General features: G+C 35.9%; 1 protein-coding gene across 2 annotated transcripts in view; it reads right to left on the bottom strand.

Moving 5' to 3' along the window:
- Nucleotides 1-17,307, bottom strand: part of CAMKMT (calmodulin-lysine N-methyltransferase) — a 175,492-nt gene that overhangs the window by 8,397 nt on the left and 149,788 nt on the right. For both annotated transcript variants that reach the window (XM_015857439.1, XM_015857440.2), the window contains exons 8-9: nucleotides 9,855-9,929; nucleotides 3,419-3,482 (exon numbers count right to left, since the gene is read on the bottom strand). In XM_015857439.1, the coding sequence (XP_015712925.1) occupies nucleotides 3,419-3,482; nucleotides 9,855-9,929 (139 nt within the window). The remainder of the gene's footprint in view (nucleotides 1-3,418; nucleotides 3,483-9,854; nucleotides 9,930-17,307) is intronic.

Genomic DNA, 17,307 nt, shown 5'->3' with positions numbered 1-17,307 from the left:
CGTTGTTCTCTTACTAAAGTATGAAAACAGGATAATATAAATCATTGTTCAAAATATGCAATATTTCTGTGATTAAGCAAAAGCAAAATAGAAACTAATAAATTCTTTAGAGAACTGCCAACTGCAACACAACTGCTCCTGTTCACATAATAGCAGCGTCTACAAATTACCCAGCTAAAACACAGTAAAGGATACAAAATATACCCTCAATGCAAAGCCATTTGTTAGCTCATGACCACACAAAGACTGTAAATAATATTCTTCTATTTTTACTTTTACACATAGAAGAGTACCTCCCACTTGCTGTTAGTGGAATTACAACAGGGTAAAATGGAAGGCACATGAGACCCAATCATTAATTTTTTTAAAAAAAGATATTTTAAACTACCTGAGCAGTGCAACTGAATTTGACCCTAAATGGAAAAACTGCATTGAAAGCACAGCTTAATATTCTTGCATAGTAATTCGGGATCTTTCAAGATGATCAGGCCATTTATGATGCCCAGGCAATATGTTATGGTCCATTAGCTAGTAGTTTGTTCATCCTTCTGTATTTAAGAAAACAAAAATGCTTTACTTTGAACTGATAGATTTTAGACACCCTGTATGAATTATTTGCCCCAAACCTCACCCAGTTGATATAGCATCTCTAAAAATCTTATTTGCAAAATTAATTCTAATTGGCTGAGTATTGTGCTCTGTCACCTGGAATGAAAACCAGTTGAAGAACTGTAAACAAAGGTTAATACCAACAAACCACATATCAAATTGAGGTGAACACAAAGTTTTCTATATTAATGACAGCTAAGAGTAATTTGTGAGGTGCTGTAACCAACCAAATAGGCAAAAAAAAAAAAAAAAAAGCATTTTTGTGGGTGTCTAAACAAATTACAGAATTGATTATACACTACAGAATATTTGGCTAAAGAAAATGCAAATTCATGTATCGGAAAAAATAAAAAAAGATTGAATAACATCAGGTCAGAAAGAATTCGGGAAAGTCATAATGCTGACACACTTAGTGAGGAGGATACATGAGAAATCTATGTGCCACAGCACATGTACTCATACACTGAGACAACACTCGGTGAGGCAGCAAAAAAACTACCTCAGTATCTATGGTACTAATGTGTACACAAAAGACTGTAATCATTAATACCATAGCACTGTATTTATTCTCACAATGTCGCTGTGAGATAGGGAAATACTGTTATCCTCATCTCCCTTGTGGGAAATTTAAGCACAAAGGAGACCAAGGGCAATACCCAAAGCAACTCATTTTTGTTCATTTGTGTAGCTGTAACTTTCATTTTGTGGCTAAATAATTTTGTGCGCAAAGGGGTGTAACTCCCACTAAAGGCACTGGAATTGCTTATGTAAATGTTAGGTCTGAATACGGATGAAAAACATTAAACACAGGAAATTCGCAATCAGTGTGAAACATTCCCTCACAGCCTTGGCATCCTTTAGTGTTATCAAGCAAAGGGAGCCTTCAACAGAGGGTCCTTCTCCCAATGCTGCCATCTCATGCTCCCTAGAACTCTGTTCTAGCAGAAGGAGGATGAGACTCCCCTGGAGCCCCTCAATTTCACCAGCAACTTCACCGTAATGGGGAACATGTACCCCACTCAGGGCATTTACTGACACCACCATTTGTGGGCATTTCAGCAATGGTTGAACTTTCTGAGTTTCTTGGGGTGTCAAGCTCAACGTCAGTCACTGTTCCAGCAGCTCTGATGAGGCAGTAAGGTTTATACCTCATCACTGCTGCCCTTAATTTCAGTTTGGATTCAGCAAACTATGCAATCAGTCCTTCTCACACTGTATAGACTAAATACTTCAAATTTAGTTTGAAAGAGAAATACAGTAAAATAGAGTGTAACATGGTATATCTCTTAAAACCAGATTGAAAATCTTTAAATAACTTCAGAAAAGTAGAATGGTCCTTCATGGACATCACCACACCATTCTCTTATAAAATTCTTGCTATTCATACTTTCTTTCCACATCTTTTCATGCTATCAATGCAGTGGCCTATGGTGATACCCAAATAACCATGTGAGGGCACTCATTTGGGCCACCCCAATTTTTTTTTTTTTTGACTTTAATTAATTTGAGATAATCTCTGTGTTCCAAATCACCTGGAGGTCCTCAAAATTATTGCACACTGGCAGCTGATGGTATAACACCAAATGCGTAACTGTGGCCACAAGTTCCCTATATCACCCTTGCTCCTACTGATAAAAATATCTGGGTAACATTTTCCCCAGGGTGACCACATTTCTCCTGTCTGCCTGGCAGCTTTGATCCACATCTCATTAAAATCATTCAGTCTTAAGTAACTTGCCTTAAGTCACTCAGGAAAGTCTATGATAGAACCAAGAATAGAAACCTGATCACTCTTAGCAAAGAATGGGATTACTTACATGGCTAAAATGACTCAGTTTCTTAAGTCTTTGCACGTTTGAGTCTTATATTCCTTATATAGAGAAAATCTCTCATACAAAAAGTAAAATGAAATTCTTAAATAAAATTTGGAGAATGAATTGTTAGCACTAAATAGCTTTGTGTTGAAGTGGAAATTTTCCCATACAGAAAGATTTATATGGTAAGAATGAAAAGTAGAATTCAGTTTCTTTCTTACACACTTTGTGTCTTCTCCTATTCCTTTTTGATCTCTCTCTCTCTCTCTCTCCCTTTTTAATTAGATTCAAGATTGTTTGTTGGCTATAAATATATGCATATAACAGCTTCTTTTCTCCTGTAAGTCTCTCAGGTTTATTTTAATAGCCTAGAAGACTGAGATACATAAAATATATTCTCAGTGACACCCATGTTGAATATGTAGCATTTTATTAAAAGCTTGACTTCACTATGTTTTAAAATAGAAAACATGTAAATACAAGGCCTACTTCATGAAAAAAAAAAAAAAGTTTTGTTCTACAACATATGCATAAGGGATTTATTCATTTCACATAAACAGAAATGAAAAGAAAAAAAATATTCTTTCATAATAAATAAATACACAATGACAAAGGTTACTATTGAAGGGATTACAAATGACAGAAGCCAACATAAAAACTTTCAATATCGTACTTTTACTTTAATATGAAGACATTATTATCAAAGGAAAATACTCGAGAAACGCTTTGATAAAAATAATCTCATGCTATCTTTGAAGCGGTTTCATTTATTTTACTACCCACTGTGTTCCTTATCTGAAGGCCAAGTATAAGAAGTTTCCTAGTTTATGATTAGGAAAGAATCTGATAGATTAGAAGACTCAATTGAAGTTGGACATAATAAGTATTAAAGTATTACATGACATTAATCCTGCCATTCCATTACTCTCTCAATCATTGTGCACAGACTAATTATTCTGAAGCCAGTGTTCAGGAGAAAATAGAAACATACTTACACTGGGTTGGAGTAATCTCTTTATTGCATCAACAAGGCTAGCTCTGTACTGGTCCAGAAACAGGCTGACATTGAGAAGAGAACAGAATCCAGATTAAAATGGGTTTTCAATTCTAATGATACTAATGCAGATAAGTACAAGGCTAATTACATATGTTTACACAATGCTGTAAAAGAGAAACTGTGGTCTACATTCCTGTGGTCCAATTCAAGTACTTTTTAATTAAAAAAATAAACAAAAATAGATGAATCCTGAAACAAATAGCACCTAAACCAAAGCTCAAATACCAGCATGACCCTCTGTGAGGCTGAAATTCACAGATCACATATACATGCTATTAAAATACCACTCTATCAGAAATCAGAACTAATACGCTGTGATACAAAGCTAACATTTTACATGCTTTCTGTACAAGGGAGGGTGGAATTTTTAGAAGTATCCTCTATTGTACTTTGGGCGCTATTATTAAAGGTATTTTTTTCCTTTTCCCTTTACTGTTGTAGAATTAATTCATTATTATGTATTATGCAGATTTTTTCTATTTTTATATCTATGTCTATCTTTCCACAGAAAGAGTTGCAAGCCCCCAACTCCTCATTCCCTCAAATGCTGTTCAAACACAATGACCCAAATCATACAGAGCTGTCCTCCCTCAAGACTGAAATCCTTCATCTACTGCACTGACAGCAGCAAAGTCAGTTTTCTCATGCAACATTGCCGACATGCTCATCCCTATTTTGGCATGATTATCTGATGATTTGAGGGAATAATCCACTTTTCGTGCCCCTCAGTACCTTAATGTATATACTAATACTGGCAACCAGGGTACCGATCACTCCTGCCTAGATGTTTGTGGACATTTAGTTAATGTGGATGAGAGACATCTAAAACATCCATCAGATAGCAACCAGTGCCTTTCAGTCCTTACTACCATAGGCTGAATTTATATTGGTAATTCAGATAACAAAGACTCCTATCAAGCAGGCCATAAGTAATGTGATGCTTTCTTCATTATTTTTCATTCTCTCTCTTTAATAAAACTATTTCCAGTTTCTCCTAGCTCAAGTTCCACACTAGAAGGCACTTTGTCCATTCTTTATGACGCTTTTCTACAATCTCCATTCCTTTTTACTAAAACAGAACTTTCCGTAGGGTGAGTGATTTTTTTCCAGGTTTGAAATTTCTAAATGATTATATTAAAACTGTGGCTTGCTAACCACAAGTCAGTCAGTTATAAGAGTATATATTACATCTTTAATTCCTTCAGGAAGGTACTGAATTACTGTATGATAAGCTGACTAACTGGCAGCCTGTCCAAAAGGAAATTCAAATTTTAGCAATTGGCATGATATCTGCCCTTCAACCTTGATTAATCTTATTGGAAGAAATGGACAAATATTTGATTAAACTTAATTCATTGAAATAGCAGTTGATCTCTGTAATGTCTCCTGGGAGCTTTAGTCACACTCATTTCAGGTAGATCTTTGTATGGATAGATACCATAAGACATTACTTTGCCAGGAACATGGCCACCTGCACAAGAGATGGAATATAGTGCACGAGTTCTCTCCTAAAAGAATCTCTATGAGTTAAGTTTCTTCAAATTTTGATGCACTTTTACAGAGCTAAAATTCATTTTTCAGGGACCTTTATGCCACAATTACTGCCACCAGTCTTGTTCCTTTGCAGTAATATACTTATAGGTCCTTGTTCACTAGGAGCTTCAAATATTCAGGTGATCTGCCAAGAGATTGGACAACTTCAAGGATACCATTTCTGCCTGACACCCACTTGATATCTGAGTGTTAAAGGAGACTGACTGAAACATGCCACATACTCTGACCAGAGGGAGCATGGAAGAACATTTCTAGTTTCCCTCTGAGTTGGAGGATGTCCTGAATGAGGAAAAAACAGAAGAAGTTGTCAGATGATCTGTGATGCACATAGGTCCAGCATAGGATTTGGCCCATGGAAGGAGATTTAGTCACGCAATTCCTCTTAGCAGTAGCATTTGTAGGATTAAATACTAACATAGCATACTGAATATGTACCCCTTGGAAAATCCTTTAAAGCTCATTCAAATTACATAATATATTGTTCTAAACCACTCTCACTTTGTTCTCATACCTCATTTTAAATTTAGCTTGGCTCACTTCGGAGGGCTCAGTATTTATTCCATTAAAAAGCTGATATACATTTTTGGTTTTTTTACTTCCTATAAAAATATCTCATGTTTATGTAGAAAGGAGCCTGTGAAAATCCAAGTGTAGTACAGTAATAAAAAGGCTTTTTTGTGGCCAGCAAAAGTTTCCGATCTTGGCAGTAAAGAGGCAAGAACATGGTTTATGACTTGGCCTTTGTGTAGGCAGTTCTGCTAATCTGTAAAATCACATGAAAGTTTGCACCAAAGTTGTATGTAAGCAAGCCACCATGAAACATCTAATAAAAAGGGTAGATACTTTCTTCATTTCATGCTGCTGTTTTGTCATGTTATCTTGTGCCTTGCAACAACTGGCATGTGCTTACATTTTATAGAGTGCAATGTTGACTTATTCTTCTTTTTGCATATTTTCAATTAGAAAAGGAGCTTAGATTACAGGTATACTTCAGAAATCATTACATTTATGAGTAGTGAGTGCCCTGTGTAAGAGTCACTTTTAGTTGACCTTCACTTGCACGGCTAACATAAACTAAAACAACCTTCTACACTGTCAGATTACAATGCACTTGAAAGTGTGGGCAATCAAACAGTCTTGAAATGAATAATAGATTTAAATTGAAGAGCAATAGAAATCTTACTGCATTCTTGCACAAAGACTTCTTTATATTAAATTAAATACTAACAGGAAAAGAATGGGTATATTTTAAATTATCTAAGGAATATTTTCAGTTCAGTTTTGCATTCCTGTTGAATCCATGACTCCTCGTGACTCTAGCAAGGGTCTCAGCAGGAAAAATAATGTGGGACAGGCCCGCCAGCTTCTGCAGTGAAAATCCTTGCACATGTGCCAAACTTTAAGAATACAATCACTCTAACTACATAAAGTTGGATACTATGCATTTACGAGGCGATATGAAGTTTTAGACCATATTCTGTCTCTACATAAAAATTATGCCTAAAAATTCAGTTTGCAAAAACCTGCAAGGCAAAGATTTTTCAGCTAGCTCTCCCCTAGTGACACTGACTGTTTTCTCAGTCTAAAAATCTCAGCAACTTTTTTCTTCCTTTCTTTCTTTGTCTTAACAAAGATCATAATCAGAAATGTGAGACTCCTAGGAGCTGCGGATGAGTCTTGTTCGTGGCCCATCCACATGGACACCTGTTATTTCTCCTCTCTACTCATACTCATGCTCCAGCATCTGCTTGACCTTGTACCTATAAGCGCAGGTCAAATGAAAGTTCAGAATTCTGGCAGCCTCCCCTGGCCTTGAAAACGCTGCTTAAAAAATCGAGGTGAGTGGATATGCTCTAAAAATTCCATTATTTCAGTAATTTCTTCCAATGTATCCTACTTCCAGGTGTGGACTTGCCGAGATATAATTTTTTTTCCTTATTTTTTATCTCATAGTTGACATTTTACAAGTTATTTCGAAACTGCTGAGCCATGAAACTATTTTTATTGTCAAAATCCTGAATGGTTAAATAATGACTAGCTTTCACCGTTTGCCTCTTATTTATTTTATAATCTAGTTGAGCTTCTAAATTTAGCTGTTAACTAATAGACTGTCTGTTCTGGGAAGTAACTTATTTTCCACCCCTGCACACAAGGTTTATGAACGCCTGACTGTAAATATATGAATATAAACACATCACCGCTTGTTGTAATCACGTACATTTTTGCTTGAACCTCCATGTGGGTCTGGAATATGTCTATGAATAGAGCTTGTTTTCATGTAAATGGGATCAAGTAGTACCACTGGTTAGCTATTCAGGGAATCAGACAATATCACCCTTGCTGGAAATACTTCAATAAAAATTTATCCATGTACCTAATATTTGAACTCAGATTTTTTGCTTTATAGTTCTCTGTTCTAATCCCAGATTTTATTGACTGACAATGAGCTATATGGTGGTGTTAAACTAAATACAATCTCTCCTATCTGTTTTTATCACTGAATACTTCAGTTTTCAGCTGTGGAGCTGTAAGAAAAGAGATTTCTTTTCCTCTTCAATGACAGCCCCAAAAAAATCAGGAAGCAAAAATTCTGCCAACAGTTCTAAAGTCAATTCTATATCTCGGGAGAGAAATACATGAAAATGAAAAGAATGATTTGAGTTTGATAAAGCAAGCTTTTTTGTGTATCAGAAAATCTAGTGTCTGTAACTAAAAGAATGATTTTTTAAAAGAAGCAAACAATAAAGGGATTTCATGCTTATTAAACTAGATATATGGGCATTTGGAATAAGAAAACAGAGGCAATTTCTGAATAAAAACGCGTGCTTTAAACTAACCTGCACATTTCTATTTATTTTTTAGAAATCTATAAATATTTATACACTTACCTGCAACATAAGTGCTTCAAAATAAACATACAAAACACGGGGATTGCAAATGCATAATGTATTTTACCTGTCGTGTGTGATTCTTTGTTTCCTAAAGAAACTACACTATTTCCAAAAAGATCAGGAGGAGTATTAGCAAGAATATTACTGGAAAAAAAGACACCAACTTAAGTCTCGCTCTGCTGTACTCACAGTACAAATAGGATGACATGGTGTGAGTATCAAGAATACAAGAGATGGCACAGCCAGGTTGTTTTGATATTTGCGTGAAGAACAAATTTAACTCTAAATCTCTTGGCAAGACCTTGCTTCACCCACATAATCTGGAGAACATCCATATGTGAGCCTTGTCTAAGCCTCCGAGAAGACTGTTGCCCTCCTGCTCATGTCCGCCAGCACTCTGATCTGACTTTCATACTTAATCTGATCTAATCCTGCCCAGCATTAACTTCATCTGTGCAATGAAACCTGGAGTATCCATTCTAATATTTGGTGAGGAAGGCATTTACTAAATTACTTGCTGAAATCATATGGTGTTGTTTAGCTCCTTATTTTAATCAGATGATGCATCTCTGAGGCACATTATCAGCGATTAGTTAGAAACCCTCCTCTGTCCTTTTTGGGAACAAAGAACTCCTCTGAAATTAAATGAAGCACTGTTGTGCAGCCTGCAAACAAACAGGTATTAGAAATAGGAAAAAAAGAGGACTAAATACACTGTCTCCTGTGACATACTAAAATGATAACTTTTCTGAAATCACAAGAGTTTGCTTAAATAGCAAAACATCAAACAAACAACAACAACAACAAAACAATTTAAAAAAAAAAAGCCCTAGAGGAATATTTTATCAGAAGCCTCTTAAAAAGAACATTGTTTAAAAGAACATTGTTTAAAAAGACAATAGACAGCTTCACACTTCCCTTTCCCTTTTTCCTTTAACTGTTTCTCAGTAGGACACAGAAATCAGCTGAACTGAGCTATCCTAGGAAGTCCTTGTTCTCAGAATTTGGTCCTTTACAACGTGCAGTACAACAAAACACAAACAGCTCTTTCTTTCTTTAGGCATTTAAAGGGTCAAGAGGAAATATGAGCGAAAGACAGACTTACTTCAAAATAACTACTCTCCTAAATTAAATCTGTACATCTCATTTTACATTTAATTTATATATTGCAAATAATTAATAATTTGCCATTTAAAAAGCTAGCAGGCTGTAAATAAAGCAAGCACAATTCCACAGATTCAGTATCAATAATGGTTTCTGTCAATAAAATTTATTTGCATGAATCATTAAACAATATCCCGTATTACAACATGTAACCATCTTTTCATAAATTAAATGGTGTACTTGGATTTTTTTTACTAAGAATTCTCTTACAATTAACATACGTGACTGTAAATAACAATAAAGCCTTTTTCTACAAATACTGCTGTCAAATTGATTTAAGAAGCAGAATGTCACAGGGGGGAAAAAAGGGGGTTATGAAATCTTTTTTTCCTTGGAAAGATTTTCCAGGGAGCAAAAAAATATATCCCCTTATATCAATAGTCAGATCTTTCCTAAGAAGTAAGCTAATTGAGCTGTTTGTGTTGATAAACTCCCTTTTCTCCAGACTGTTCCTCACTGAGCCATAATTATTTGCAATTTGCCTAAGTCGTCCATTTACTGATACGTCAAGCATGAAACAGAGGCAATTCCAGAAAATGGAAATGCTTCTCAAAATCAATCTTTGGGAAATAATGTGGTAGAAGTTACTGTGTGATAGAAGACTACCTTATAACTGTCACATGGAGATGAATATTAATTTGTTGAGGTTAAGGTGGCTTTGTGCTTCATTTGTTGACTTTGCTTAGCCATCAGCAAGCAGCACAGTACAATTACTCCAGCAAAGCTATTTTTCTAACACGAGTTTTATGATTTTTATGTACTTACCAGTCAGCACACATAACAATGTCAAAATGTCCTTCCAGTTGAGAGACATCTGTCTCATTATCCCATCGTAAAATGCTGGAGGAAAAAAAAAAGGAATTTTTTTTTTTTTTTAAATGAAGAAAAAATAAAAAAAGGACTTACGTTTTTCATCTTAAGGTATAAAAAATAGGAACATCATCCTATGTGACAACGGAGTGTTTTTAAGAGCATACACTTGTTACTTTCAAAAATGAACATAAAATATTATTCTGTGTTCTTTCGGTTTTAAATCTCAAAGGCAAAAAGCCACCTTTTAATTATATCAGAAAGGCAATCCACGCAGGTTCTGCTCATGAGTGGGTCACCAACAAACATTCATTTCTGAGTTGGAGACACCTGTACGGCCTCAGATTTTTACCCCTTAGCAGCAGTGCATGAGGAAGCCTGAGTATTGACAGTCTGAATGAAATAGGAATTTGTAGACCAAATGGATCTTCGTTACATCTGGCAGGCGAGCTGGCTGTGTTTCTCATTGATGAAGTGAGCATTCACTTGGGCTTGGGGGAGGAAAGACAGGGCAAAAGAATGCCAAGCTTAACTCTGGAGCTGGCTATGTCACCTCAGGCAAGCTTAAAAATACAGCAGCGCTGACTTTGTCAACACCTATTCTCTTCTAGGTGATAAGTTATTTAATTCTGAGATACCTAATAACAGGCAAGAATGCACTTTTGTGCAAAGTTCTTCTTTGTTTATAAATGCTGCCAAATTATGTAGCTGCCACAGAGGATTTCGGTGCTTGGCTCCCTTTTAAGAAACAGCAAACCAGTGTTGGAATTTATGGCATACTTAAAATATCATTACCCCAAAGATTTGATGCTGCATTTCTGTTTCTAGGCTATTTTTAAGGGGGAGAAAAAAAAAAAAAAAAAAAAAAAAAAGAATCCATCTTTCTTTTTCATTTCCTGGTTATTTATAATAGAAAGTAGATAAATATTTATGGGAAAAGCACTTGTGGGGGAAGGGTCTAATCTGATCTTGTCAGGTTGTGCATGCTTATCTCAGTTTTGTATGAGTCTTGACCAAATAGACCCTTTAGTCTTCCCACAGCTATAATCTACTTCTGGTTAAAAGCCATCTCCATTCACATACTAGTCCTAATATTTAACTGAGGATCAGTTATAATGCATTCATTCAAAACCATTCACTAAGTATGCAGGAAAAAAAGAATGTTTTTTCATTTACTATACTCTGCAAAATGTTGGTAGATATATAGGTCAATTGAGATATGCACACTGAGAATTGAACTACTAGTATATGTGTATATATATGTAAACAGACACAAAATTTGAGGGAGAATGCTTTCAAAAGATGGAAATTAAGAAAGGAGAGGCCCAATTGGTTGGGACAGCTTTGAATATCTGGGTGTCGGTGTACCCAAACAGATGGGGACTCATTAGCCCATTTTCCCTCCTGGAATTTACTGTGGGAATCCAAAGAGAGAAAAGAGTAGATTAATTTAATTTCCCCCCCCCAAATTGAAAGTATTCCAGATTTTAGAAGCCTAGGTAGCTTTGCACACTGGCACGCAGCAGGCATCCAGTAGTGGAAAGTGACAAAGGAGAGTTCTCACTCTCAGCTGCTGGCTGCCTGCTGGCTACCAGCAGCTTTTTCAACCCTGTTTCCGTGGAAACTTAGGTTAGAATGGTGAAAATTAGGTAAAGGTAAGTTTTGTGGGTTTAAAGCACACACTCTAATATTTTAAGAATCTTGAAGCAGAACTGGAAATTGGTAGATGAACTGTGCGCCTTAAAAGGCCACCTTCGGTTCTCATTGCTACAGAAACAGAGATCTGATCAGTACCACTATAGGGATTTGAATTATGATTTTTTTTAACCCATATATTTACTATACTTCACACACACAATTAGGAAGGCAGTCTCCTGGAAAACAAAGTCTCTCTCATGTTACTGTCAGGTTTGCACCAAGCACCAGAACACTGCATTTTCTCTGTACACCCATTGTAGGCACAAGGGAGATGGTGCAGGTAGGCAAAAGAAACCATAATGCTGGGCAAAATCTGGAGAAGATGACTTGCCAGAAGCATGAGCAACATGGTTGTTGTGCGTTTTGCAACAAGGAGTGAGCCAAGGGCCCCACATTCAGCCATAAACCTGTCTTCCTCCACTTCCCTGATGTTGCACGAGGGCTGATCTTGGTCACTTGTTCCAATACTGTAGTTTTGCAAAGGCCAGTAACAAATTTAAATTTAAGATATTTTTTAATTCCATTTTGCTATTAGCATTCAGAAGTATAAGGAAAATCTTCATCCACATGGGGAAATAACCACATAAACTAAAGATAATTTGTATAAAGAAAGTAACACAACAGGAATCATTCTGATCTCACTCAGGTTGTATACACACCACTGAGAAAGGTGCGCCTACAAGCTGTAAATCCTTGCTATCCTTAGAGAAGTGTAAATATTACCAGTAAGTGAAGCACAGCTAGTGTACATGAAGCCTCAGCACAAACTGCAGTGTTGGAAACTGTTAGATAGCTTAATCTGGGCTACCATTTCTACACTGTTATCTGTTCAATGCTTCCACAAATTTGCATGAACTGCAATCACACATCTGCATCTGCACCTGTAAAGCAGACATGCCCCCTTGTTATTAGGGAATCAGAAATAATTCTGCTCAGATTCAGCATTATTACATCATTAACACTGATGTCAGAATCAGCCTGATTCTGAATCAGAATCACATCATTTCAATTCTAGGGAAAGTAGTGAATCAGGATACGTAAAAATACCATCAACTACCAATAAGACTGCCTATAATCTAAATACAATTCCTGAGTTTGAAGAACAGCAAAGTCCCCTGATACTGCAAAACCACTGACATATGTGAAGATGTATCTAAGTGCATGTGATCCATATGTACTTTATGTACTTCTTCTAAGGATTGTTGAGGATGTGATTCATGGACTCAGTTGTCAGATCTGAAATGAATACCAATGACAACATAAAGTTAAATGCTGATTGCATTTCTATTTAAAGAAAAGTACTGCAAGGAAAATCAGAAGACTGTTAGCAACAGAAATGTGATATTTTTTCACTCTTTATGAAGCACGCCCTAAAAAACAAAAATAAAATGAAGCAATGCCATGCCACAAAAAGTCTTCTTTATGTCAGTATCATGCTGAGTGCAGTCACAGAAAATACAGGCCTTGGTTATCCTTCCTTCTTCTTCCCTTTCCAATAATACTAAATTAGTAGACATAAAACAGACTATTTTCAGAAATAGTAAAATTCGGAACAGAATTTATTTCTTATTGATTTTAAATATTAACGTGAGGATCGTGGTGCCAAACAATTGGGAAGCCTTAGAAGAAGATTTCTGTAAAGTTGTTTTAAAGTCTGCTTGAATTCTTTGGATGTTCATCTTGAATGTAAATAGCGGATAAGAGCAAGAAAATTTGTGAGTTTAAATTAGGAAAGAAAAAGTAAGTTTCAGAAGATTCAAGATATTTGTTTTCCACTTTCTTTTTTCTTTTTTTCTTTTCCAGAAAAATAAGAACTTTTAAAGCTATATTTGTATGCCTTTGTTTTGAGAGAAAATGCTACAGTACTACTAACTGTTGAAATTAGTTTGTAAATTTGGAAAGTGTACTTTATAGTCTACTCCTGTCTAAATCATACTGTCGATGGCTTTAAAAAAAAAACCAACAGAAACATTTAAGGTTCTGTAAAGCCCACTACTGACATTTATTTTGTGCTGGCTTATTCATCTTACACAGGTTATGTTTCTTGGGGTTGAAAGTAAGCATTTGGTTTCAGAAAAAAAAAGGGATCTGAAACCCACGGGAAATAGAAAATGTTTTGGGCTCTTTTTTGGCTGTAAGAAGATTGGAAACAACATAGATCCCAAGGGAAAGACACAACTGGAAAGACACAATTGTTACTGTGTCTACTGTTAGTAGATGGACACTGTCCAGCTGCCATTTAAGCCAAGATGATGCTGGCTGAAGTTTGGTACCCAATAATGGCTGCTCTATCAAATGAATTTGACCAGTTTTCTGCAGACAAGTACCCACGTCACAAAGACATTACTATAATGGATAATTATATAATGTATATAATGGATATGCACTGGAATGGACTGCCCAGGGAGGTGGTGGAGTTACTGACCCTTGGGGTGTTCAAGGAACAACTGGATGTTGTGTTAAGGGACATGGTTTAGTGGGAGCTATTGGTAATAGGTGAATGGTTGGACTGGATGATCTTTTAGGTCTTTTCCAACCTTGGTGATTCTATGATTCTATGAATTAGCAATCTTGATGTCAGTCCTAGCAAAAAGGACAAGAACTGAATGAGCTATGGAGAATGAACTATTCTCTCACAGTCAGAGGTGGCTTCTCCTGGTCAGAGAGAAAGCATACTATCAAAATAGTCTGAGAAAATATGTACTGATACTTTAGTTTCTGAGATCATCAAGTTCACACCATTTTAAAGTATCAAATTCATCAAGAAAAAAAAAAAAGAGAAGAAAAAAAAAAGAATAAAAGCATGTTTTTTAATTTCTTCATTTTGTTCTTTTTTCCCCTCACTCATTTTTTAAATTGCCAAACAGGCAAAATCAACTAAGAAAATAGATACTGAAAAAAGAGCATCCTTTCCTTAAGTAGTACCAACGTACCCTCCCCCCACAAAAAATATCCCTTTGTATTTACAAGAAGGAAAGGAAAAATAAAAACAACACTGTGAAACAGCAAACGAAACAAGGACATTAAGTCACTTCCCCTGTATAGCAATCCTAATTCATGGAAGACAGTGTAACAAATGTCAACACTCTTTATCTTAACACTAGTGAAGAATCACAACAATCTACAACAAAAGACCTGATTTTACTGTGTTTTCATTTCTCATACAAAGTTCCTCATTACTATTTTTATTCAACTTCTGTTATTCAGAGGTTTTCTAGGCAGATAACTTACATTAAAAAAACAGCACACAAAAAAAAACCCCAACAAGTTAAGTCTTGGATAATAGAAACTTGAAACATTTCCAAGACTCTCTGAGATGTTTTGGAGATGAATGGAACAGGTTAGAGTAGCTCTCAAGTTAGCAAAAGAGACATTGTGCAAATACAGACAAAAAATCAAAATTAGAAGAAAGGACAAAAGACACGAGAGCCTGCCTTGCTTCAAACTATATGAATAGTTACAATAAAGATTTTTTTTAAATGCCCCAGTTAGCAGAAGAACATCTACCTAGTACCACTCTCTACCCACCTCTTCTTTTCATATTTTAATTTAGGTTTCAGTTTTGAAAAGTATTATCATTGGTATGTATACTGTTTCAGGTAAAAGACTGTCTAGGGATTTATGTGACTTTTTTCTATGACATTAACCAAGCATGTTCATTAACACATTAACAAAAGGCATCACGAGGATGTTTCTCCACGTCTTGATCTTTGTTTGAGATTACTCAGTTTTGTACAAAGATCAAAAAGATGGATATTAACTACTGACAGAGGTGATGCGTATACCTATCATTACAACTCCTCTGGAGTCTTTCAAATTTTCTGCTATCATTTCCCTGTCTTTATTTTTTTATTAGGCTGTTCTTATTTCTCCATCTTCTTCTATCTTCTGCCTTTCTAAGTTCAGCTCTCTCACTTTGCTCTGTATTCTTATCCATTATTTCATCCTCCACAATGCATAACTGGTATCAAGAGATTAAGGTTAAACTTCAAACCACAGGTAACCAACATCAATCATTCTTCCTTTCCTCTCACAGTTCTACACAGTTTGAATGCAATATGTACAATTGCTGATGGAAATTTCCCATATTACTGATAATTTTGCAGTGCCTCATCTCAACATCATCTTCCTCTGAATGTTACTTCTGGGTTTTCTCATCCATAAATGAAAATCCCACTACTCAATTCTGTACTACAGGGTATCTAGACTTATAACAGCTTTCTTCAAAGCCTCAGTGAGTGAGAAGCTCATTGCAAGGCTTCATTGTTACCTCCATTTCTTTATCCCTAGGGATATAGTAATTAATTACAGTCTATAATCTAGATTTAGTTTTGACCCTCCCCTATATATATAAACTTCAACTCTGCTCAGATTTTGACAATTTTCTTTGCATAGCATGTCTTAGAAGTCTCCTGTCTACCCTCTCCACTTTAACTTTTGACCATGTCACCATCATGAACATCTTAACATTACAATACTGTTCTCCCTTGGAAAATGCAGTCTTTCCCTATTAATATTTATTCAGTAAGCTGCTGCAAAGATTGTTTTTCTTGCCTATAACCATGATCTTGTCACCTTTCTCTTTGTATTTTTCCAGGTAAGTTGCAAATCTTGTCTTTCAAATGCTTCACAAAAGTTCACTTCCCTATTTGCTATCTCTCATTCAATATTGAAAGAACAAGTTCCTTCTTTAATCAGCCCTAATGTCAGCCTACATTTTCCACTTAGCTTTTCAAGGAAGCACCTTTACAATTTTCTTCCACTCTGTTATCCACAAACAGTAACAAACTTACTCCATTATCCTTGAAATTCTCCTTTAAAATAGTGCCTACAAAAACTAGAAAGAGGTTAGGCTACTCTTGTGCCTCAACCCTTGTCTATCATGCTGACTACAGGTATCCTCGTTATCCTTCCTCACAATATTTATCCCTAGTCTTAGGCCATAGATTTTCTAACTGAAATTGCCTTTTTGATACATGTTCATACAGTGCTTGTAACAATTCATGGTGAAGCCTCATCACGCTAATGCAGTAACAAAAATGAAAGAAAAAAAAAAACAAACACCAAACAACAAACCTAATAAAAAACCAACCAACCAAATAACAAAAGACCCACAAAACCAAAACACAAACAAACACCACAATCTTGGACTTCCTACCTAGAAGTTGTGTTTTAAAAATGGACTTTAAAAAAAAAAAAAACAGATTTAAAAAATAAAAAAGCTCCTCTTTTTCCTCGTTCTGAAAGTACCTAAACAACATACAAAGGCTGCTCTGTAAGTAATGCCTCCTTATTTAGTATGTTGGCACATGACACCTGAGGCAGATGTTGGTGGTACAGATGTAGAGGTTGAACCTTCCCATCAATATCCCATTACATGTTGCTGCCATGTAATAGATGGCAGCAGATGGGCAGTCTGACACAATGGCTTCTGACATGGAAGTATGGATGAAAGAAAGGTGTGTCACTGAATGCCACCCACCGACATTTAATGATGCTTGCTGAATGTTTATGGAAACCAAACAGCCGATGTGAGCACAGTGGGGTGATGGGTAGTGCATTTCAGCAGAAGTCACAGTAGCTGCTTCCACTGGGGCAGAATTTTATGAGCATGGCATGCAGGCTCTTGTTCACTGCTGGTGAAAATGCACAGCTAATGGTGGTGACTGTGAAGAATAGTGTTTTGTAGCTGAGAATTTGCTCTAATAAC

Source organism: Coturnix japonica, chromosome 3, assembly GCF_001577835.2.
Source record: "Coturnix japonica isolate 7356 chromosome 3, Coturnix japonica 2.1, whole genome shotgun sequence".
Taxonomy (NCBI): domain Eukaryota; kingdom Metazoa; phylum Chordata; class Aves; order Galliformes; family Phasianidae; genus Coturnix; species Coturnix japonica.
The sequence above is the reverse complement of the archived record's forward strand: the minus strand, read 5'-3'. Positions and strand labels throughout refer to the sequence as shown.